Source organism: Ammospiza nelsoni, chromosome 2 (genome assembly GCF_027579445.1).
Source record: "Ammospiza nelsoni isolate bAmmNel1 chromosome 2, bAmmNel1.pri, whole genome shotgun sequence".
In the NCBI taxonomy this organism is placed as follows: domain Eukaryota; kingdom Metazoa; phylum Chordata; class Aves; order Passeriformes; family Passerellidae; genus Ammospiza; species Ammospiza nelsoni.
Genome location: NC_080634.1, coordinates 28,441,131 through 28,465,737, shown reverse-complemented (window position 1 = coordinate 28,465,737; position 24,607 = coordinate 28,441,131). Strand labels below are relative to the sequence as shown.

The following is a 24,607-nucleotide window of genomic DNA, read 5'->3' as shown; positions in this document are numbered from 1 at the left end:
CTAGGGAACCTACAGGAAAGCTGTATTGTGCAAGCACCCTCCCAGCAACAAGGTTCAATCCAAAGCCTCTGACATCTTGGGAGGACATTTTACCTGATGAGGATGAGTCAGCAGCAGAGAACATGTGCTCCTGCCATGAGAGTGCTGCAGGAAGATGGCCATGTTACATTTCTGGCATAAACACTGTGACTTGGAGCCTTTACAGGGTAGGGGGGCTCCCTTTGACACTTGTCAGAGATTAAGAACAGAAGGGAAAAGGTAACCAAGGGACAGATGTGTCCATGTCACTGAGCAGAAGGAATTTATGGGATGGGCCTGTCTCCATTTGTAAGTGAGCTACACATCATGGCATTCCAATGCAGCTGTGGAGAAAGGATCAGTATTATCCTGTTTCTGTAAGAACTGAATGAGACAGCATTGCTCAGCTCAAGATGCAGTGTCACTCCAGCTCATGATGCAGCCTTCAGCAGTGAGTCAAAGGAGCTTACAGTAACTTCTAGATGAAGGTGGGAAAAATCCCTCAGAGCTGGGATTACTTCAGTGTTTACTCTGGTAGGACATCTGCTTGGAGATACCCATGGCTGCCAATTTCTTTTTCTGATTGTGATGTCTGGAGTGCAAAGCTGAGGTCTCTCAAAGGGGCAGTGAACAGTCCAACACAGCAGCTCGTCAGTGAGTGTGGGGGCCGAGTGTGCTGAGAGAGAAACCTGTGGTGAGAGCCTCCCTCCCAGCACTGTCTGTGCTGGTGTTCCCCAGGACAGACAGACACAAGCTGCTGGGAGCTGAGCATGCTTTGGGGCTCTGGAATCTTCTCAGGGTAATGCACTGGGAGCAGAATGAGGCGAAGGAGGCTGAAGCATCCACCCACAGCAACTCACTGCCCTGAGAGGGAAGCCGACTCCCAGCTGCCTCTGAAACACTAACAGAGCAGGAATTTTTCAGTAGCTGCTGAGTACTCATGTTTTCCAAACTGTTGTGGTTTTCCATTTCTTTCTCGAAAGCACTCAGTAGTGTCAAGAGGCCAGTCATCCATTCATGAAAGGGAATCTAAGTGTGTTTGAGTTTTGTGAATGGGCTGCTGAGCAGCTGGTGTCAAAGAAAACCCCTAGAAGTCAGAGTTGGTTTCTGTTCTATTTTGTTTCCTTCACTCACCTCCCCCAGAGATCAACCTCACCTTGTGTGGAACAGGAGAGCATGGCCAGGCTTAGCCTTGAGCCCACCCCTCAAAACGAGATGTTACCAGGTGTCCCTCGAAGAGAGCAGGGGACATTTTTGGGAGCACAAGGGCGGTCAAACACCCGGCTTCCGGGAGTGTTAGGAGCCGGAGCTGTCCCTGCCCATGGCAGAGGGGCTGGAACTGACCCATCTATGCCGCGATCATTTGCTGAGGCGGCGGAGCTGCGTGCCGCCTGCTGAAATTCGTTCCTCACCTAATCTGCGTGGCTCCCATCCACACTAAATCGATTTACTCTCAGGTTTTCAATTATCAGAGCTGAACCTCCCTGAGGCAAGAGCATCACGACAACTTCTGTGGCCAGCGCTTCCCGGAGCCGGCCCCACGGCCACAGAGGCCCTTCGCGGGCAGTGCGAGGCCACGCGGGGCACCCGCCCCCGCACAGGCCGCACGGGCGGTGAGGCCGGTGCTCCCCCCGGCCCCGGAGCTGCCAGCCGGAGCCCTCGGGCCCTCCCAGCGGAAGCGGCTGTCGGCGCTGCGGGGCCGGGCTGGGGCGGGACGGGCGTGGCCGCTGCCGGCTTCGGGTTCTGCCGGGGCAGTCACCGTGCGGGCGCTCATGTGGCTGCTGACCTCGCTCCTGTGCCTCTCACTCCTCCTGGGTAAGCGGTGGGGACCCTTCCCGACTCCTTCGCTTTCTTTCCTCCCTGTCTCCGTGTCTCCGTGCCCCCGGGGCAGCGGGAGCGGGGCACCCTCGGCCGCCGCTTCCCGGGCGTTCGGGCGGGCGTGTTCCGGAGCCGGGCGCGGCGGGGATTTGGGAGAGCCGGGAGCCCCGTGGTGCCCGGGGGGCTGCCCCCGGCGCCGCCAGCCCCCCACGATCCCTGTGACAGTGGCTCCCGGCGGGACGGGCGTCCCCGGCCGCTCCTGCCCTGCCCAGGGCGGCGGGCACCACCGGGCGGCGGCTTCCGACCCGCGCCTAAAACCAGAGCTGTGTATCGCCCTGTGCATCGGCCATCCGCGCGTTCGGGAACTCCCCGCCCTGTTGTCGGCACGTTCCTGTGCCCCGTTTGTTTCAAACTTGAGTTAACGGGAAGCTTGGGGTGGGGATATGTGTGATTTTTGTGGTACAAGTAAATGGTTACCACTAACTGCTGCTGAAATACTAGTCAAAGGGCTTCTTAATCCAAATGCCACCGCTGTGCCTTAGGAGCATAATCCTTACACGCATAGCCTTTGCACTGGGCTGTGAACGTGAGGAGGATAAACAGAATCTGCTCATTTTTGAAATTGAATTTTGTTCATTTGAACAAAATCTGTTCATTTTTGAAGATGGATGTACAAATGTTCTTGTTATCAGAGCGAGTTGCTATTGCTAGATGAACCAAAAAGCATGATTTAATCTATGAAGACCTTATCATTCCTGTAGTCTAAGGGATTTCTTCTGACTTTGGGTTTTCGATTTTTGTTTTGGTTTTCATTTTCTTTTTTTTTCTTTCTTTTTTTTTTTTTTTTTGCTTTGGGAGTTTCATGAATGTGCCTACAATAGGAGCTGTTGTATTCCCCTGTTTAAAAAGGAACTTCTCTGTTGCTGAGAGCTCGGAGCACCTCCCAGTGATTTCCTCCTCATGCTATTCCTGAGGTGCTTTATTTAATTGATATGGAGAGGCCCTGTTCTGTAAGAGAGCATTGGGGGTCCCGGTGTGCAGGGAGGGCCAGGGGAGAAGCCGGGACACTGCACGCTGCATGAGTCTGCCCATGTTAAGCCTTACCTGCAATTTTTTATCTCATCTGCAGCGCTTTTGCTGAGTTCTAAATGAGTGTGACTGAGGCATGATTAACTGAGTACCTTCTGGTAACTTTCTCTGTGAGTCAAGGCACTTTGTTACCTTGCATTATGTAAATTGGCGTGCCGCTGCTACTCTGAGCACTCAGACCGTGTGCTATAGATTTGCCTAGAGAAAAAAAATTCCAGGTTCCAAAGAACTTACAACTGAAAGGAGGAGGTGATGGTGCTTAGATATCTAGAGAGGGTAATTGTGGCTGCAGGTATCATAATGTCCTCCTTTGATGAAAAACTTAGCTAGTTCTGTTGCCTTCTCTGTAAAACTTTGATTCTAAAGTGGTTGATCAGGGTGGGAGATCTGGAATGCAAACACTTTACTGTTGTTCACTAAACTAAATAGCCACGGTTTCCCACCATGTTCTTGTTTGTATGCTTGCATTATTGCTGTTATGTGTGTGTTGACTAGGTGTAAATATTTCATGTTCATTTTAACAAGGTAAAATAATCCATCATCTCTCCATGTGAAAATCAAGGCCCTGAATCTAGTTAATGACGTAAATCAGTAGCAGTTCAACTTGGCCTGCAAGTTTCTAGCCTTGCAAACACCTGTTCTAAACACCAGAATGCTGTTGTTAGATCCTCATCCTTTGTCAGCTTATCAGCTTTCCCCTCCAGAATCCTTTCTCCATCCAAATTCAAAGCCCTGCACTTATCCCAGTCACACTGCTGAATGTCTGGAGTAGGGGAGAAGATGTCCTTCTTCATTCCCTTGTGGAAGTCAGAAGTTGCAGTGTAGCTTTGGTGTCTTCAGAATTCCTGCTCACCACATAGGGATTCCTGCTTTTCACAATGCCAGGCTAAGTCAGATTTTTATCTGGTGAAACCTCAGACTTGTCAATTACAGCAAAAAACCTCGTCTCAAGGCTATGGAAGGACTTTGATATTAGACCTACCAAGAACATGCTCATTCAGTTCTTGGAAGTTCAAGACAAAACTCTGTTCAGATCTGGGATCCTGGATGTTGTCTGTGGGTGGAAAGAAAGTCAATGTGGTATCTGTGGCCCGGTTTGGTGAAGGAACCCGCAGGGTTTTGGGGCTTCTGCTGGTCAGAGTGACCCTGAGATACGTACAAGCTTCTTTTTTCCCAGCCCGGTCATTGAAGAAGGAGTCAGGATTTTTCTGTTCTCATTCTCAAGGTTGTTTACTGTTTCTTATCTATAACATTGTTTCTCCAACCCACCGAGGGTTGAGGCACTCTGCCTGCCCCGGGGGCAGTGTTATCTTTTTATACTAAAAACGACTTGTAAACTATTTACAATAACTTCCCAATGCCTATCACCTATGTTAGACAGTGAGCTTCTACTCTAAACTAATCTAAAAGTGCCAACATCACCCAGAACATGAAGGCTAGGAAGAAGAAAGAAAGACAGGGCATGCCCAAATTCCTCCATCTTGGGACCCTGAGCCCTCATTCTAAAAACCCCAAAAATCTATTTTTCACCCTGTGATAAAGTGACTGTCATTCTACTTAAACTTTCTTGACTTGTAATTCTTCATATAAAGGTGGTAATTGGTTTTTCCAAGGGCTAAATCAAAGGCACAGGGGTCTTGGGCTCTGTGCCAAGGTCTCTGAGCCCCCTGGGCAGGGGCTCGAGTCCTCCAGGCAGCCAGAGGAATTTCCTCCGTTCCAACAACAGAACAGAGGAACAGAACAACAACAGAACAGAGAGATCTTTTTGTCCTTTCTGTGGAGGAAGTGAATAAGTAGTATCACGCCAAGAGGGGCATCACAGTGCAAGCCACACTTGTGCGGATGTTCTGTTGCACTGTAGGTACAACCAAACTTGCTTTAGCTGCATCAAGATCCTGCCCCAAAAGCAGAGGGCATATGGGAAGTAAGCTGGATATGTGAACTAGAGACTAGAGCATCTAGAAGCATTCTGCATCTCTAGTAATGCTCATCTGAAAGCCACACAACTTTTTCAGTGTTCTGAAAATCAACTCTTTTTTGTGCAGTATTTGTTCTTGCCTTCTAGTTGTTGCATATTTAGATGTATTCCTGAATGCCATTTTCATTGTATGATTGCATTAATGGTTGCTTTGTTTCTCAATTTAACTTCTTTATAAAAATTGAGTTAAACTGAGAAAACATGGGTCACCTAAAAGCAGAAGTTGCCATCTCCAGTCCTGAGCACACACTAACAACCTGAGAGCTGATAAAAAAGATTTTTCTTTCAGACTTCTTCTGAGAGTGACCAGCATAGAAAGCAAACTTCCCTCAATGTGGATTTTTGTGTCTATGTCATTAGGCAGTTCAACAAGTTTGAGCTTGCTTTGTTTATTACTATTGTTAATTTTCCTGTCTTTCTTTTTTTTCTCTGTACACACAAATATATCTTCCTTTCTAAATTTTTAAAAATTAGAAAAACACTGGGGTTGCTCAGTGTTTCTTCTGTGTCTCTGCACTCCATGAGGGGTGTCGTTTGTGGGAAAATCTGGACTCCTAACAAATTCAGGTTGTTTGTGGAATGTTATTATTTTGTGTGTTGCTAATAGAAATGTCAAACACAATATTAAATAGTATAAATGGAAAAATCAGTTATCAGCACTGTGAAGCTGACACCTACTTGTGTTGTTCTGTCCCCTTACCCTTGAATCTTCCTGAACAAACAGAGGAATTATAATCAGTTATAAATTCCACACATAGAGGGGAAAAAAGTCAAACTAAACCTTTGCTCTCTGCTAAAAAACTCTTGACAAGAGCTGAGGTTATGTCATATTTAAACCAAAACGAAACAATATTTTTGCCATTGCTATTCAACACTACAGGATGAAGAGAGTGAAAATTTTTTCAGATAGTTTCTTGCCTTAATGTAATTAATGGTCTTAGACTTTAGAAAGTGAGGATCATCTCTGGATTGCATACACTGACTCCTTTGATCTTGGGTGTGTTAAAGGTGTTCATAAAAATGGGTGTACCTTTGTTTATTTTGGGGGTTTTTCTGTTTTTTTTTTTCTTTTGTTTTTTCCTTACTAGTCCTCCTATCTGTTTTCAGCCTCAGGGGAGCTTTTGGGCCTGTTCAGGGTAGTGTGACAGTGGGCTGGGTGATACAGGGTTTGTAAGGGACAGAGGTTGTAATTTGGAGTCTTTTTAAGCTGGTGCTCCTGCAGGTTGGGAACAGTTCCTGCCTGTGGCATCAGTTTGTGCCATCCTTTATAAGTAGAACTGCAAAGATGATCTGGCTGAAAATGAACCTGATTAAAGGAAAGAGTTACCAAGACAGATTATTTTCCCAGTGCCATTGATTTCAGAGCCTACATGAAGATGTACAGCACAGGAAGTGCTGCTGTCTGGATGCTGGAAATAAGTGACCAGAGGACTTGGAATCATGGAATGGTTTGGGTTGGAGGAGACCTTAATGATCATCCAGTTCCAACCCTCTGCCATGGGCAGGGACACTTTCCACTGGACCAGATTGCTCAGAGTGCCATCCAGACTGGCCCTAAACACTGCCAGGGATGGGGCATCCATTCTGTGGGCAACCTGGTCCAGTGTCTCTGGACTGCTCTCAATCAGCTGCTTTTTTCATAGTTCAAGGCAGGCATAAATGCAAGTCAGTTCTGTCCCTAAGCAAAGCCCAGACACTGTAAATAATCAATAATCTGCAGGACTCAATTATCCTTTGTAATAGTTTACCAGTGCTGAAAGTGGTGATTCCCAGTCCTCTCCCTCCTGGCCTGTTCCAGTGCCCAACCACCCTCTGGGTGAAGAACCTTTTTCTAATATCCCACCTAAACCTCCTCTGGCACAACTTCAGGCCATTCTCTTGGTTTATGTCACTGGTCACTGCAGAGAAGGGATCAGTGCCTGCCCCCTCTCTATGCTCTCACTCTTGTTCTTCCACATGTCACCACATCCTCTGCATTCCATGCATGAGCACTGGTGTTCCCACAGTGAGTCACATCCGGGAGTTACAGTCCTTCTGTGGGTATTTTTGTTATTTCTTTAGTTGGAGTGGGGATGTGTGTGAAGTATGGTCTGTCAGCAGATTGTGCTCTCTGCATGCCTATTTCACTGCAGGAACAGGCAGACAAAAAAAGGGAGAAGGAGGAATTGGTAAGTCATCCCCATGCATGGTTTAAAAATGACTGGGTAGCCTCTACATGGGAATGCTGCCTGTTGTTGGGCCCTTGCTGAGGATATGACTGAAGGTATGGATTTTGTGGTAGGGAGGGACCCAGGGCTGGTGGTAGATGCCACCCTTAGGTCTGCTTTTGTCCAGGAGAACAACACACACATCTCTGAACGTGCTGCAGTGTGCAGGAGAACACCTCTGATTTGGATGTTACATGTAGGATTGGCATTCATTCCTGCACAAATCTGATTTTATCTTGCAACAGCCTGGGCTGCTGCCACAGTTTATGGTCATCTGTGCTCTCTCTCCCCTGGCTGTAGCTTTTGTCTGTGCTTTTACACCATGGCTCTAAGTGCTTTCTTTCTGGAGTTTGGGAAGTGGGTTGTGTTTGTGCCCTGGGGGGGAATTCAGAGGACTATGGTTGGTGAATGTTCTCATAGTCCTTCTGGCCTGAACATTTATTTCAGGGTTTTCTGCCCCTGGTGGTTTTCAGAGCTAGGAGGGAGCATAATTGTCTGTGGTTACAGTTGCTGGGGGATTTCAAAATTCTAAAAAAGCTGAAGAGAGGGGGTTAGTTGGGAAGTTACAACAATTAAAAGAAAAATTTACTCTTTAGAAAGTTCTACTCTTGAAGCAAATAAACTGCTTATAAAGGCTTTTCCACCCATTTTCAGCAGGTGGAATGTTAGTGTCTTAATAGGAGGGATAGGAGTAATAGGATAATAGGGGTAATAGGAGAACCTATCTGCTGCCTGTATGGACCTAATTTATACCTATATGCATATCAAATAGGTATTTGAGACCAGAAATATTAATGATAGCATTAAAGATAAAAAGGGCTTAGCTTACAGATGTTTTCCAAAATAACTAGGCTTTATGTCAGCTCCAAGAAAAATAGTGAAGCAAGTCAAACCAGGTAGACAAATATGGTAATGAAGCATTTATTGCTGGTAAATGGAGAATCAAGTTCAACTTAGTTTGAACTGAATATTAGTCTGAACCGAATCTTTCAGCATTTTAGCAGCCTGCTAAAATGCTGAAAGAGTCAGAATTAGTCTGGAGAGTGTTAAAACTCAAGTACAGCACTGGGGTGTGTGGGTCTGGCTGCTGGAGAAGTGAGAACAGAAGATGATGTAGACAAGGTGAGATGGTGGGTTTGCAGAAGAGGCTTTACCCACACAATGTTAGCTCCTCTTTGTCTGTGCCACTTTGAGCATGTGATTTGAGTGGAAGGAAGGAACACAAAGACTTGACATAAGAAGGAATTTGAAGAGGGTTTTAGGAGACACAGGAGCTGGTAGTCTGATGGTTTCTGTAGAGGCTACTGGAGGCCTTAGCACAGCACTATTTTGTTGTGTGAACTTTATATCAGAATAATAGGCTACAGCAAGAAGAGAGGGAGAAGGCAAAGAAATTAAAGAAAAGGCAGTTCTAGCCTTCCAAAGAGTGTTTGAGAGAGTATTTGGTTGTCACTTCTCCCTGTTTGCTCACCACTGTGGAATAGGAAATATGTTTCCATATAAAATCAAGTAGAAAAGATGGGGAAGGGTTTCTCAGGAATTTAGAAAACATGATGACACATACTTTCCCAGAAGCTCAAAGATGTGTGGTTATGAGCTTATGCAATATTTCTGTATGATTTCCTTGAAAAAAGGAAGCTGACGGCGCTGAGTGGGAGACTTCACATTTTCACTAGAACAGTGAAACACGGAAATAAACCCAGAGATTGGAGTTCTAAGGTGGGAGGAGATTACTGTTATCCTTGAGGAATAACCTTTTCCTTGTCCTGCTGCTGGGAGCCCTGAATGCCCTTGGGAGGAGCTCATCAGCTCCTTGCTGCCAAGTCTTTGTTCCACCAGCCAGCAAGAAGAGAGTGTGCTGAAGACAGCACATTCCCCTGTGCCATGCAGAACCCGTGCAGAGAAAACGTGGGTTTTTTTCAGCTCTGCTTTCCTTCAGTTTCACTCCTGGGCTTGAAGAAGGAAGAACTTTGCTCTCATAATTCCAGCCTAGCACTTATGCCTAACTGAAAGAGAGTGAAGACATGGAGCGTTTACCCAGATCAGCACCCAGATGTAGAAAGTTTTAAGTAGTTGGCTGAGCAGTGGTGGCTGTCCTTGCTTGTGTTCTCAGGGCCCAGCAAGCAGCTGCTGTCCTTTCTGGAGGCTCTTGTCAACAGCCACTGTGGTTTGGCTTATGCTGATGTCAAGCCACCACAGCCTGCTTGTGTCTGTGAGCCAAAGCTACCTAGAGGTAGAATTTCACAGTGGGAAGAGCAGGGATGATTTCTCCATACCAGAAATACCAAAGGTCCTTAGGCAGTGAGGGATGACTTCTTGAGGAATACGCACTCCTGGAATTTGTCTTTATGAGACAAAGGTCTCTAACAAGGCTTTGTCAGATCGAAATAGTGTTCACCCTACCCAGTCTCTTGCAATCTTGTGGTCTCCAGACACAAAGTCTGGAGTTCCTGAGTTCTTTTTTCTTCTGGAAATCATTAATTGAGATAGGTGGAAAGAGATGCTCAAGTAAAATGTTTAAATCCACCTGAACAGGGGAGAATGCAAAGAAAGCAGATAGGTAGTGTTGACAAGATGTGGGTGTTGATAGCTTTACCCTGATTACTTCTACAATCCTTGTGCCTGGAAAAGGTGTAGGTGCAGACAAGAAGAATTTGCAAACTCCAGTGGTGTGAGAAGAGTGCTTCCGTGGGTAAATTGCAAACAAATTGGATATTCCATAGAAAGTAAGGCATGGAGGAGATGTGTATGCAGTTCTCTAGCCAAGCACACAGAAGTGTGTTTGTATTGCTTGTGTTCATTGTGCTGTCAGAGAAAGTCTGTGTTTCTATGGGGTGGCAGAAGAGCTGATGGGCACTGTCCTTTGCCAGTGGGAAAGGAAGGCCTAGCTGATGTTCTGTCTGCCAGGATATAGGAATTGGTGTGTCCTTAAACTGATGCAATTTAGGAATGAATTAAAAAAAAAGATAAAACCCAGAATACTAGCTGTCACTGGGAACCAGTTGGCTTGAGGAGTAGACATCTGAAATATTTGTTTCGCCATGTATAGCAGCTGTTTAAAGGGAAGTTTTACATGCTGCAGATTGGGAATCCTGCCTTAATGTGAGACCTCATTTGCAGCTTAACCATGCCCTTCCTTCAACATAGAAGTAAAAACCAGCTACTGTGGACCAAAATAGATTCCTAAATGCAAATGTGTAACTGGAACTCAATACCAGAGTGTTTTTGTCTATGTTCCTGTCTGGCATGGCAGTGATCTTGCAATTGTTCTAGAGCCATTTGGAGCTATTTAGAAGCGGGAGGTGATTGCTGAAGACTGAAGCAGAGACACAGAGATGTTGTTGGTTTTAAGGTTGTGGTCCTTTCCCCACAGCAGGATTTTGTCTGTTACATCAGTGTGAGCAGTTTTTTTTCCTCTATGTAAATGTAGCTGTTTTCAATGAAAATTAAGGAAAAATCTCTTATCTCTCTTCTGTTGTGGTTTATTTATTTATATTGAATGCCTGGGCATTTTAGCAGAATGTAATTGATTCGAAGCTGAGAGCAGTGGAGATTTCTGAACAGCTTCATTCTTGCTGACAGCTCTGCAAGATCTCAGAGGATGGGATGCTGTTTCACACATACTGGCTGTGAAATAAACTTGCTTAAGTGACATTTCAAGGGAAATCCCTAATACCCCCATGACTTCAGAGCAGGTGCTTTGAACTCAGTAACAGTTTTGCGTCAGAAGTGTGCTTTTTACTAACTGTGAATATTTTCATACTGGAAAAATTACAGTTTATTTGATCAGCAGGAACTTCAGTGTGGGTGTTCTGCAACAAGATCCTCAAAGAGATTTTGGTGGTGACAATTCTTCATTTAATGTTTTTCACCAGATCATGGGCAGGAAGCCTAATTCAAGTGCACAGAGGGAAAGTACTGAAGATAGAAGGGCTTAGGATAGGGAAGATCATTGGGGCAATTGTTCTGCCTGGGACCAGAATGTGGAAACTGGATTCCTTTGCCATGCTTGTCATACAATTGTGCTGTCAGCCTGGGTTTGGGTAGTTCTTACCTGATTGTGTACCTTAGTTTGCAACTTTGTGATGTACTTCTAACCTAAATTTGAATGTATCTGATATTGAATAGGGCATTAGTCAAGCAGTGTTTTATAAAACAATTGTTGAAGTAACTTTTTCTCCTTTCCCCCCCTATAGCACATGGCTACCAAAAAGAAATAATTGGCATCATGGGAGAAAATTTTACTTTTCCAGTACAAATAGACCAAAAAATAATGGAAATTGTCTGGAAGAAAAACAAGCATAAAGTGGCTGAATGGGAATATGAAAACAAACCAACATATTATGGTCGTCTTGGCAGTAGGAGTGTACTTATGAAGAATGGATCCTTGACTATAGTTAACTTGGAGAAGGATGACGCTGGCACATATGAGTTAGTGTACTGGAATTCTGTGGAAGAACACAGCTTAAACTTCGAACTTGTTGTGTTAGGTAAGTACTGGAAGAACTGCATAAAGAATGTGAAGCATTATTCACTTTAAAATGTCTAGAAAGGGCATTGTTTATTAAGGAAGCAAACAGAAACAGAGGGGGCTGTTCTTTGTCTCTATTTTTAAATGGCTTAGCCACTTTGAACAAGTTTTCAAAGGTAGCATCTCATTTGTGTGCCCATCATTACTCACCTTGGCATGACTTCTAGAACGTGTGTAGATGGCACACTGCACTTTCAGGTAGACAATGAAACTTTTTGAGCAAGCTGACCAGGTAATCCCAGGCATGATGTATCTATTAAAGCTATTCCTGCAGGCATATTACGCATGCCTGAACACCTGTGGCATCATCCTGTGCAGATCTACTCAGCCTCACTTGTAGTCTTGGGGAAATATGTGTGACCAGTGTGTCTGTTAGCCCTGTGGATGGTGAACCACAAGGACTCTTGGACTAGGAATGGGAGAACCACAAACAGGAGGTTTACAGGTCACTTTCAGAAACACATTTCTCAGGCATATGTGCACATACCCCCACACTTTTGTCTATGCACTCTCCTGCTGCTTTTGTTGCTCCAGCCCTTGTCCTGTGCTGAAATTCTATATAGTTTATAAAGTAATAACTAAAGTAATTAGAATGTTTTAGAAACTAGTAAAAGAAATGTAGAAACTAAAGTAATATAGAATGCTTTCTCTCTATCTAGATTCTCTTCCAAAACCTGAAATAAATTGCAGCACCAGTGATGATGAACTTGTATTAAACTGTACAGCAAATTTTCAGGCATCTCTGAATTACACTTGGGAGCTCAGTAACAATCCACACAGATATCGGAACCAGGAGCTTTCTGTCCCTTTGAAGAATGTTGATATTACCTCCAATGCTACATGTATCATTAAATATTCACAAACAGAAAGGAGCTCTGAAATCTCTTTGATTCAATGCCTTCCAGAAGAAAAAGGTAATAAATGTGTCATGTTGCAAACATAGGTCTGAGGGGTTTGTTTGGGAAACAACATGGCCTTTGTAAGGTTTCTCCTGACTTCCCAGGAAGTTGAATTTCAAGAGTAAAATGCACCAGAAGTGATTTGTTGGCTAAAAGTGTGTATAAAATTTGTGAAAAGTATGAGGATGACAGGTTGATCCCCCTGGAAAGATACTTTTTGCAGGGATCTCTACAGAATAAAACCTTTAGCTGTGACTTGATTTGAGTAATAATAAAGATTAGAAGGTCTTAGAAGATCTCTTCTGAACCTTCTGGTCTTATGTAATTAATGCTAGGAACTTGTCCTCTTTGTACTGCTCTGGAGTACAGTACATGAATTGGAGTGAAACTATTCAGCCATTTCAAGTGAGTCATCTAGCAGCCATAAGATAAAATAATAAATAAAATAAGATAAAATATTTTCTCATCTAGCATGTGTGTGAGTCAATGAGCATAGTTCCTTCCTCCTTCATGGAGAGGTATAAGATAGAAAAGAGAATGTTCCTCCTGTTGCTTATTGCTTTGGGACAGCCCTCAGCTTAAGGCTTGAATTTTTAGGGTTTCTTTAGGCACAGACTGAGAATATGCTTGGAACCATCTGGTTTGTAGGGTGCCTAAGGCAATCCCTAATGACAAAAGTTCTCATTTCTGTGCAAAAGTAGTTGTCATGGTTTACTAGTACAGACTTCTTCCTTTACTGGATAAACTTGTCAGATGTGAGGCATATGGTAGGTTGACCTGGCTGGCTGCCAGGTGCCTTTCAGGCTGATCTGTCACTCCCCCTCCTCTGTGGGGCAGGAAGGAGAAAATATGATAAAAGCCTCATTGAGGCAAGGACAGAGAGAGGTCATTTGGCCATTACTGTCATAGGCAAAACAGACTCAACTTTGGGAAAATGAGTTTAATTTATTGCCAGTCAAAATCAGAACAGGATAATGAGAAACAAGAGCAAATCTAAAACACCTCCCTGAAACCTCTCCTTTCTTCCCAGCCTCAACTTCGCTCCCAATATCATTACCTGAGCAGGTCTCCCTGAGCAGCACAGGGGGATGGGGAATGGGGCTTGAGTCAGCTCATTATACATTGCCCTTCCTCCTCAGGGGCAGGCCTCCTCACACTCCCCATGAGCCAATGTGGGCTCCCTCCCACAGGAGACAGTCTCCATGAACTTCTCCAACATGAGTCTTTCCCACAGTTCTTCATGAACTGCTCCAGTGTGGCTTCCCTACAGACTCACAAGCCCTGCCAGCAAAGCTGCTCCAGCGTGGGCTAATCTCTCCAAGGGGTCACAGGTCCTGCCAGGAGGCTGCTCCAGTGTGGGCTTCCCAAGGGGTCACAGGTCCTGCCAGGAGCCTGCTTCAGTGTGGGGTTCCCAAGGGGTCACAGGTCCTGCCAGGAGCCTGCTGCTGCAGTGTGGGCTTCCCAAGGGGTCACAGCCTCCTTTGGGCACCACCTGTTCTGATGTGGGGACCTCCATGGGCTGCAGGGGAATCCCTGCTCCAGCACCTGCACGTCCTTCTGCAGTGACCTTGGTTGTCTGTCTGTTGGGCAGATTCCCTCACATATTGTCACTCCCCTCTCCCCCTAGCTGTTGTTGTCCAGCAGTTTTTCCCTTTTCTTAGAAGTGTTATCCCAGAGACACTGCCACAGTCTCTGATAGGCTCTGCCTTGGCCAGCAGCACATATCCAGCTTGGCATTAGCGCTATCTGACATAGGGACAGCTTCTGGCATCTTCTCACAGAAACCATCAAAACCTTGCAGTGGAAACCCAATACAAGATATTTGCTGAAATTTCATTTGTTTGAAATCTGGCTCTGCCTTTCATAGGAGTAGCCATTGCCTTTCAAGGGGTAATGTGCCTTCACTGAAATGAGGTGCTTAACATGTAACTGTCCTGGAGATGGCTCAGGGTTTTGCTAATAACTGAGTCTGGTGCATTAATTTATTGAGGTTACCCTTTAAAAATAGCTATAAAATATATTTGGGGTTATAGCTCTACTGAACTAGTGTATCATTCAGTTACTTTCTAACTAACCAGTATGATTTCCTTTTTAAACAGGTGTTAAACATGGAAATAGTCTTATTTTCCTCGTTATTGTACCTATTACCCTAATTGTAATCCTAGGATTCCTGTGTTGGAAAGGTATGTATAGCACTTCCTAACTGAGCTTTATGTGCTTCCAGATTATACTCATCTAAGGCTCTGTAGAATGTGTGAAAATTTCTGACCAGCAAGTGTTTTGTAAAATCAGTAGAAGAAACAAATCCAACTTAGGCACAAATGAATAGATTTGAAGGAAATAATGTACTGGACTTTCTTGCATTCTGACACTGGGCTCTGAGTCCTAGGAAACACTGCAGTTAGTATTTGCATAGTTCTCCTTCAGACTGGGTGTTTAATTTACAGTGTGTTTCTACTTACCAAGTATGTGTAGCCTCTCCTGTTCTTACCTGAGTGTGTTTTCACAGCCTGATTTTTAAGAGCATTATAAAGCTGCCTTCAAGATCCCATTTACTGGTGGGACAGGCTTGTACCAGATCTGAATATCATATGTTGAGTCCAATCTGACAACTCAGTGTGGCCAACTGATAAATGGGACCTTCTGTGCCTCCTGACAGCTTGTGTTGCCATCATAATGGAGTTCTGAATTTGTTTTTTGATCCATCCCTACACGGAGTTCAAGTATCTTTTTTGTAAATCTGACCATTTAATCAGAAATAGTAATTACAGCCTATCACTCTGTATCTTTTTCTGCCACATTTTTGGATTTCTGTGTTGTCTTCTGACTTGAAAAAGAGGGGCACACCATATTTTCTCCTTGTATTGGAGAGAGTCCCAAACAGGAATATATTTCTTCATCCTATGCTGCTTTGCATGGAAGATTCAAGTTGACTTCCAGATGGGGCCACCACTTGGAGGTAGCTGCAGGGTGAAGAGTACTGGAGGCATCTCCCATCTGGGAAGGACTAATTGATGATATTCTGATCAGGACATAAATAGATATATATTGCATGTGGACCTTCTCCTCTTTATTGTCCATTGAGTTTCTGTTGGCATAGAATCATAAAATAAACTAGGTGGAAAGATATCTCTGGAAGTTTCATCCAACTTCCTGCTCAAAGGATGATCAACTTCAAAGCTAGATCAAGTTGCTTAAGGCCTTGTCCAGTCAAACTTTGAATAGTTCCAAGGGTGGGAATTTCCCCAGCCTCTTTCAGCACGTGTTGAAGTGCTGAATCACTCTTGTAGGGAAGGATATTGTCCTTATTTCTGTTAGGGATTGCCCTTTGGCAACTGGTAGCCATTGCCTCCTATTTTTTTCTGAGAGGGGTTTCCTTTGTTTTCTGTCATTAGTTGTAGACTGCAGTGAGCCATCATGCTGTTATCCTTGTTCTTGAGGCTGAACAAACCCAGTTCTCTCAGCACCTCCTTGCACAGCTCCTGAACCTAGACATCTTGGTGGACATTTGCTGGACTAACTTAGAAACATGGTGTTTTTGCATTAATTGGGAGACTAAAACTAGAGAAAGTACTCCACATGTGGTGTCCCAAATATTGAATAGAGAGGAGGAATTATTTGTGTTGATGGGCTGACTGTGCTTCTGCTAACACAGCCCAGCATTTGGAAGCCTTCTACTGCAAGGGCACATTTTTCTGTGTAATGTCGAGCTTGTTCATGCTGTCAGGTCTTTTCCTGCAGAGCTGTTTCCTAGCCAGGCAGGTCCATGGGCTGACTTAAGAGATTCGGTCTTTGTTTGCCTTTGAATAGCACACCTTTTCTGCCAGCACGTTTCTCCAGGTTGTTGAAGTCAGTTTGAGTGGCAAGCCTGCTTTCCAGCATGTCCCCTGCTCTCCCCGGTTTGATGTCATCTGCAAGCTTTCTGAAAGTGCCTTCTGTGTCCTTATTCATGTTGGTGGTGTTAAACAAACTGGTCTTGGTGTTAACACACAAAGAATGTCACTTAAAACTGATCATCAGTTAGAATCAAAACAACTCAGTTAATTCCCTTGAAACAATAAGGGCTTGAACATGTAAGAAAATAAACCTGTTACACCTTGGTAGGATAAGCATTGCTTATACAAGGTATAATCAAACAGCAGAATAAGTACAAGATATATAATCAGAAATTGTTAAGCTCCACCTTAGATTTGATTAGATGTGTTCTGACTTGCTGTGGCAGGAGACCCATTCTGTTGATCTCTCACTGACTGTCTTTCCCTCAAAACACTATTTCATTTTTTGTTCTTCCTCCAAGTCAAGTATTCAGTTTCATGTTTTCAGTGAAATGTATTATTTTTTGGTTCGGGGGTTGGAGAGGGGGATGGAATGGATGGAGGCTGTCAGCAAGCTTCCAAAGAAGCAAAACTTTGTAATTTCTCCAAATATTCTATTTGTGTGCAGGTATAATTAAACCTGGAAGAAGGACTGCTCAGAATAATAGTCCAGTGAATGGCTCAGGTAAGATAGTGTCACAAATGTGTGGAAATCAGACTGATGCTTGGTCTGGGCTTGTCAGTTTTTGTTGTGTCATTGTAGTCTTTCATTAGAGAGGTAAAGGAGTAAGTTTTTTTTGAGTGTAGTTATTTTGTTTCCAGGTCATTAATACATACTTTCTAAAACAAATAAATTTCTTTATAGGAAAGCATGAGCAACTTAACCCTTGTAACAGTCAACAACAATCTAACTCAGAGAGAGGTAAGAAACCTGTCTTGGGGTATTAATGTTTCTAAACAGCTGCTCTTGGTTGGAGCAGGGATTCTGATTTGCTATTTCCTTTTTTGCAGGGTCTGAGCTTTTGAATTGGTTTTCAAAGTGGGCGCATGCAGAGTCAAAATCTCACTTGAGATCCAATATTGGATGATTATAGGGACCTGCACCTAGTGAATGTGTTAGTGGGGCTGGCAAAGGTACTGACAGTGAATGGCCTGAGATTTTCCTGGTCAGCAGCTGTCTTTGGAGGTGAATTACCTTTCTAACAATAGAGAACTGGGGCTGGCCTCAGGTTGAGGGCTGGAAAAGTGCACACTGTAGAGCAATCTGTCATTCCTCTCTTCCTGTCCAGATCTTTGCCTGGGCTTCTGTTGTCAATTCTAATCTGCATTGAGTTGTTTGGGTTTTTTTTATTTGGAGGATTTTTGTTTGGTTGGTTGTGAATTTTTGTTTTGTTTTTTTCTTAGTGGTTTATTGAAGTGTTTTGTTTTTTTTCTACTTCCTTAATTTGCAGCAAGATCGTGCTGTTTTCTGGCTTCTTGTGTGTTGGGGTGTGGAAATCACTTTATACAGTGAGCAGCTAGGGAAGGAGACAACTCCTTTAGTCTGTGCCCCTTACTTAGGAGTGAATTTGGCTATCATATTCTAGCTTGTTGAAAGGACTGTGGTCTGTTATAGGAACCAAACAAAATTAACCCCCAAGACAGTCAAGCAGATGAGGGAAACCAGGGGAAGATTCTTAAGAAATATTCTGTTCCCAGCCCAAACAATGTTTCAGTGGGGAATGGCCAGAGCTCCTGCCATCAGGTGCAGGTTCAGTGGCCTCTTGGACTGTTCTGGTGTTGAGCTCACAGTGCCTTCATGTGGGTGTCCAGTCTGGTACCTTACATTTGTTAAAGCTGTGGTTCTAGCCCATGGTTCAGAGCCCGCTGAAGTCGAGATTATGTATGAATCCGAAAGTGAGAAAATGAGGAGGATGGGTAGGAAAAAAACTCCAGTAAACCCCCCAGAAACCCTCATTATGGTACTGCACTTAAATTTGCTTTATAATGTTTCTATTAAAGATTCTTTAAGGTCTGCAACGAGCAAGGGTTTAAAGTTACAGTGTTAGTGCAGCACAGATGAAGCAAAAAAAAATAGATGCTGATTCTCAGCTGTCTCTGGCTCTTTTTGGCAGATCTGTGCAGCTTTACCAATAAATCTACATGGGCAAGACTTTTGTAAAGTTGTAGGCACAAATATAAACAATGTTGTTCATAGTCTGGGGACCTTAAGTGGTTGCTGGAGGGAAGCTGCATTTGAAATTAATTGTGAGTCCTTAAAGTGGCATAACATAGTGGTTCTCAGGAATATCTTTAAAAGGTGTTATAGTGAAGTTGTCACTTTAGGGCTGAGTTGCATATTTTGCAGACTATTGTGGCAGAGTTTTCCATTCCCCTGTTGGCCTAGAAGAACCTGTTGCCTTAGGAACAGTAAATGTTGATGGGTAGATCAGTGGAGGAGAAACAAGAAAGACCTGGAGGCTGGGTTTGGTAAACAGCACAGAGCAAACACCTTGTTGGGGCTTCACCTTCCTTTTTGATATGATGAGAATGATGCTGCTTTTGCCATCTGTGGGGAGAAGAAGTAAGCATGGAGGAAAGATAAGAGCCTCAGCACGCCAATCTAGAGATGGGATGCTTAGCAGCTTGCAAAATTCATATTTGGGAGATACTTCATCCAGAAATGTGGTTCTCTAAGGAACAAAGCCTGCTACTGTATCTTCCTCTTGCTTTATGCTTTAGGAAAGTCTTTTGACTGCATTCATCAGGCAGTTAAGCAAAGCCCCAGTTTTGTTTTCTTAATCCAATCACTGTAAATTTCAAGGAAGTTCTGGGACCTGTATTTTTTCTAGAAGTTCTTTTAATGCCAAAGGGCTAGTGAAATTGAACATTATTGTTCAATTTGAGAAAAAAAGTCATTTTTTTCCCCAATCTTTTGCACTAGTGATTCATTCACTCATTAACTCTTCCACCATTTCCACAAGTGGCTGATAATAAGGGGTTGGGGAAAGCAGAAGTATTTCCTATAAAGGAAAAATAATCACCAATAATGACAATAAGGAAAAAGAAACTCAAAAAAATTCAGAAGTCCCTGGAGTTTGCTGTTTATTCTTCCTGCATATATTGTAGTGGGTATGGAACAGCTTTCTTTCATCTGAAGAAACAGGGGTTGTGTAGTTGATGGTGGTTATGGTGCACTGCAGGATTGTGTTATCACTGGTGTAACTGTTTCCATATACATGGGTATAGGAAAAGGAGGTTTATTTTACACCTGAGTTACAGTAGAAAGGAGAGAAACACACAGTTCAGGCAAGAGAAATCAGGTCCATAGATAAACGTTGTCCATTTGGACACGAGATGCAGAAAATAAAATGCTTTATTTTGTTGTGGATAGAATGGGAACATCAGGCAGGGGAGTCAGAGCACCTCTGTGCAGTGCAGCCAGCATCACCTGGGGAACAGGCAGTCACTGCTCCAGGGGTGGGAAATAGCAGGCAAGGCTATGATGTCCTCTGAACAAAGCAATTTCAAGCAGGGCTTTTGCTGATAGCACAGCAGTACTGAAGGTGCAGAGGGAAGGTGAGGCCTGTGCTGGGGAGGGCCAGAAGCCATGGCCTGTGCTCCTGAGGGGCTGCAGTTCCCTGACCTCTTTTTGTTCTCTGATCTCTTCAGACAGAGCATTGGATGGGAATGAGGAGGGCCTGAAAGACAAGCTGATAGTTGAGAATGGTGTAAATCAGGAAGGTAAGTGCCTGTTCTGTGGAGCAGTGAGTACTACTGGCCCAGCAGTCGAACTGGCCGTGATCCCTTCATAGAATCCTAGAATCTGGTGACTTGGAAGGGACACATCAGGATTGACTCCAGCTCCTGCCCTGCCAATGACACTCCAAAAATCACACCATATTCCTGAGAGTGTTTTTCAAACACTTCTTGAACTCTGTCAGGCTGGGTGCTGTGACCACTTCCCTGGGGAGCCTGTTCCAGTTCCCAGCCACCCTCTGGTTGAGAAACCCTTTCTTGATATCTGGCCTAAACTTCCCCTGACTCAGCTTCATGCTGTTTCCTTGAGTCCTGCCACTGGTCATGAAAGTGAGGAGATTGTACCTGTCTCTCCTCTTCCCCACATGAGGAAGTTATAGACTGTGGTGAGGTTTCTCTTCAGTCTGCTCCAGGCTGAACAGACCAAGTGACCTCAGCCACTCCTCATAAGACTTCCTCTCCAGACCCTTCACCATCCTCATGGCCCTCTCCAGGAGCCTTTTTATATTGTGTATGCACACAGTAACCGGGCAGATGGCCATGATATGAATGAAGGAGGTAGTGCCTGGACTATGGAGCAGTCTTTGTTCAGTGTGACTTTTGCCTCATGCCACCTAATAGGTGGCACCACAGGCACTGAGCATTTCCTGTGCTTGGCCTTTACAGGGTGGGTGAGGGATTGTGAAGCCAGTGTAGAGGCAGGAACGGAGGAGAGAAGGAAGGTATTGGATGGTGATCCCATGGGAGTAAGGCATGTTGGTCAGGGTTACTATTGTTGCCAAACAAATGGTCCAAATCCAAATCATATTGTTCTTGTTCCAACTGGGGCAGATAGGCAGAGTGCTGTGAGGTCCAGGATTGTCTGAGTATTGCCTTTGTCCTTGCAGAAGTACCCCAGGATGCAGAAGGTGAAAATGGGGGGCACCCAGACAACTCCTCCAGCTGCACTAAAGGAGGTATGTGGGGTTGAAGCTCTCTGTCTTGGGAGAGTATGCTGACTGACACTGAGAATAATTTTCCTTTCTTGAAAAAAAAAAGAAAAATGTCATTTTGTCTGTTGTACAGTGCTTACTTGAGTGGTGTAACCGTGGCCCTCTTATACTAATTTCTGATTTTTGTATTGTAGGTGAGTGGTCACCAATCCTTTTGTGGTTGTCTACCAAATCAGTAAAATTTTTTGAACATGCACACCCAATTTATGTGTATTTATAAGTTATATACAATTATTACCATACTAAAGTATGACATACATTATAAAACATGCACAAAATAAAAGTTTAAGAATTATAATGATGAAATAAATAGTACTTATATTTTTAAAATTTTATTACTGGTGCAAAAATGCTTTTTTCCTGCACCACAATGGATTGCCCTGTGCACATCCACTTTGGAGTCTGCTGGTGCAGGTAATCCATTTAAACATTCTCAAAATGCACAGCAGTGTGAATGCAAGTGGCACCTTACTGCTGCAGGGTTTTTTGTTCTCCCAAGTTAGATACTTCTGTTGAATTGCCAGCCAAGCGATCACATCTATAAATTCTGATATTTGCTGAAGACAATGTTGAAAAGAGGGGTGAAAAAATCTCTGAATGTAAGAAAACATGGATGAATGGGAGGCTGGGAGAGAGTTAGGACTGAGTGTGAAAAACCTGACTCTGTGATGCAGACAAAACTGCTGATGAACTTGTCATGAAACCAGGAAATGGACTTGGAGCAGTCTGCATAGCTGCAGAGGAAGGTGTGGTGTGTTGTAATAACTAAGATCCTGTTAGTTGACAGTGAGTAATACTGAAAGCCAAATGAAGCATCTCAGTATATTATTCCTGGTCCATGTGACATGCTGCTTTGCTGGGCTAAACAACTGTGCTCCTGAGTCACCCTTAAAGGTTTAGCATCTGGAACTGCTCTGTTATGTCATGCTGAGGCACCAGATGCAGCTGTGCTTGCTTCGGTTCTGTTTGCAAACCACGTGAGAACAGAGCATTTTGTGTGTTCTGAGGGTAGGGAGCGCGTATGAAACCTGATGCTTATCCTTGAAGTTGTAAAGTGACAGAACCCTATTTCATATTCAGACTCTCACTGCACAAGGAAATAGCGCACACACACACACAACTGGCTTTTTGGTTGTGTTCTTCAGTATCATCACTAAGGTAAAGCAGTAAATCTGCTTGGATTTTAAACACACAAATCATGAAAATACTTCAAGTCTATCCAGGGACCTTGTGAGAACCAGACTAGGGACAGCTTTCTTTTTGTCATCATCTACAGAGTTGTGTACCATATGTCAACATCCTCTGTCCTCCTACACTGTCTCCTGACATCTTATCCTGGAGTGATGCTGAGCTGGAGATTAGTGGAAGGGACAGGTAGTGCTGTCAAAATGGGAGCAAAGACCAAAGGATGTGTCCTGGCACATCCAGGTGGCTCCCCAGAGTTGCTATGTGTGTAACAAGGTGGAAACAGTGATGTAAGTGGGCTGGTGGGTACTTTTTTGGAAACCAGCCTGGTTAGAGGCTGATGCATGTTTCATGTGGTGAGTTAGGCTGGGCATGTAGTTTTGAATTTCCTGCGCTGTAATTTCCCTTGGCCTTCAGTCTCCTTGTCAAATAAGAGCTGTATTTTCAATCCTCAAGAGAGGAAACTCCAAAAGCACCTGGCATTATTGTGTGGAAGAAATAGCAGCAGCAACACAAGCATGTGTGATGCACAGCTGATATTGAGATCATGGACATAAAACATTTGAATAGAAGTGGTGTCTTAATTGCCTGATTATGTGATCCAAAGTCACGAAGTCAGAACAACTTCACAGGTTACCAGCTGCTTAGCTGGTGGCTGGCAGTAAGTAATAAATGTTCTAAATGTGATCCAGTTGCAGAGGAATGTGCTTAATCATAAACAGAAAATTTGGGTAAAATGTTTAGAGGCTATCAGCTACCATTGGTCATGTACCTGCCCTGACTGGATTGTTAACAAGTCATGGGACAGTGTCTTGGTGCATCTTCACAACCCTCATTAGTATCTAAAGCCTGCAGTATTCTAATGTACCGAGTTCAATTTCTAGAAGAAAAGACATAGTAATTTACCTGTATGCTTTTGTTATTCTTTTGTTTCAGATCTTAAAGCATAAGGAAATAATTGCTTTGTTGCCCAAACAAACATGGAAGAGAAGCAGTAGAATTCAGTGATGAAGGAGGTGCTACCTTTTCCCTTCCACAAGCAATGAAGTTGTCAGACCTTCATCAAGAAGCCCCTTGAAGACAGGCTGAACTGTTTCCAGTGCCTATTTTTCTTTCCTCAGGAAAAACAGCCTCCTTTTCTAGTGTTACTATGTGAAGACAAATAGGCCAAATCATGTACAAAATCTTTTTAATTGTTTTGTATATGGTTTTTTTGTATATGGGGTTTTTTTTTACTAACACACTAAAGCCTCTTTGTCATTAATATTTAGAGATTTACAAAGTTTTATATATGTGCATGAATGTGAACAAATAAAAAACTGATCAGCTTTCACTTTTTTATCAGTACCTTTTTACAGTCAGAAAAAAAACTTCATCCTTCAGCAGGCCCACATGGTGGAAGTCTGCATTTTCTAGTCTTGGTTCTAGACAAAGCTATGTCCTAGATTTGCCAGATGCCTGGCAAATGGATCATCTCCTGACAGTGGTTCATTCTGGGATAAAACCACATTTCAGCTTGTTTTTGCACTGTAACAAAGCTGTTATTAACAGCAGGTTTGGTCTTTTTCTAAAGCTTTTTATATTTTTTGAACTTTTAGGACTTTTTAAGCCTTTGCTCTTCATATTTTTTGAAGAATGTCATCTCATTTCTACTCATTCCTAGGAAATAATAGTATTTTTTTAAGTTGCCTGAGACTAGAACAAAAACTTGAAAACTGAGGTAGTGTATATAATGAAATTTAAAAAGAATCAAAAAGAAAACCACCATGCATTAATGCTTTCAGAACATCAAGCTATGGAGTGCTTTTCATTATGTTTACATGCTGACTGTTTATGAAAGTTGAAAGCCAGTTCAGTTCATTTTGAACATGGCATGTGTGAAGAATCATGAAGGTTTGACACTGGTAACCAAAGATCAGAAGACACTGGTAACATTCAGCTTTCCCCTTGTTTTGACTTTTGCCCTTTCCACTCCCACAATTTTTTCTTCCATTTGCAGCTGCATGAGTGTACAGCTTGTATACTGTACACTGTGCAAACATTCAAAAGTCACTTTTGGTAGAACCTTTTCATCTACTTCTCTCTGTAAATATTTGTAATTTATTTAAAAAAATATTCAAGATGTAAAAAACTTTGTCATGTCTTTTTGTAAATGTACATACATTTTTTATTTAACCTTAGAAGTTACTAACTGATCCCCAAAATAATCTTAACCAAAGTGATGTATTTTATCCAGGTTTTTTATTTGTTTGTTTGGTGCTGTGCTTTGGGGGGGTCAGTATTCCTGACCCAAGTGTCCTTCTCTGTTCCACTTTCAATAAATTTATCAGGATAATG

At 43.4% G+C, this 24,607-nt stretch overlaps 1 protein-coding gene across 1 annotated transcript; it reads left to right on the top strand.

Moving 5' to 3' along the window:
• The first annotated feature begins 1,756 nt into the window (after positions 1-1,756).
• LOC132070050 (uncharacterized) lies at positions 1,757-24,605 on the top strand. The gene is made up of 9 exons (XM_059466623.1): positions 1,757-1,833; positions 11,307-11,600; positions 12,301-12,555; positions 14,640-14,723; positions 16,984-17,040; positions 17,221-17,277; positions 20,007-20,078; positions 20,981-21,049; positions 23,207-24,605. Exons 1-9 carry the CDS (start codon positions 1,791-1,793, stop codon positions 23,218-23,220), a joined length of 945 nt encoding a protein of 314 aa, XP_059322606.1. The 5' UTR covers positions 1,757-1,790; the 3' UTR covers positions 23,221-24,605.
• Positions 24,606-24,607: the final 2 nt, after the last annotated feature.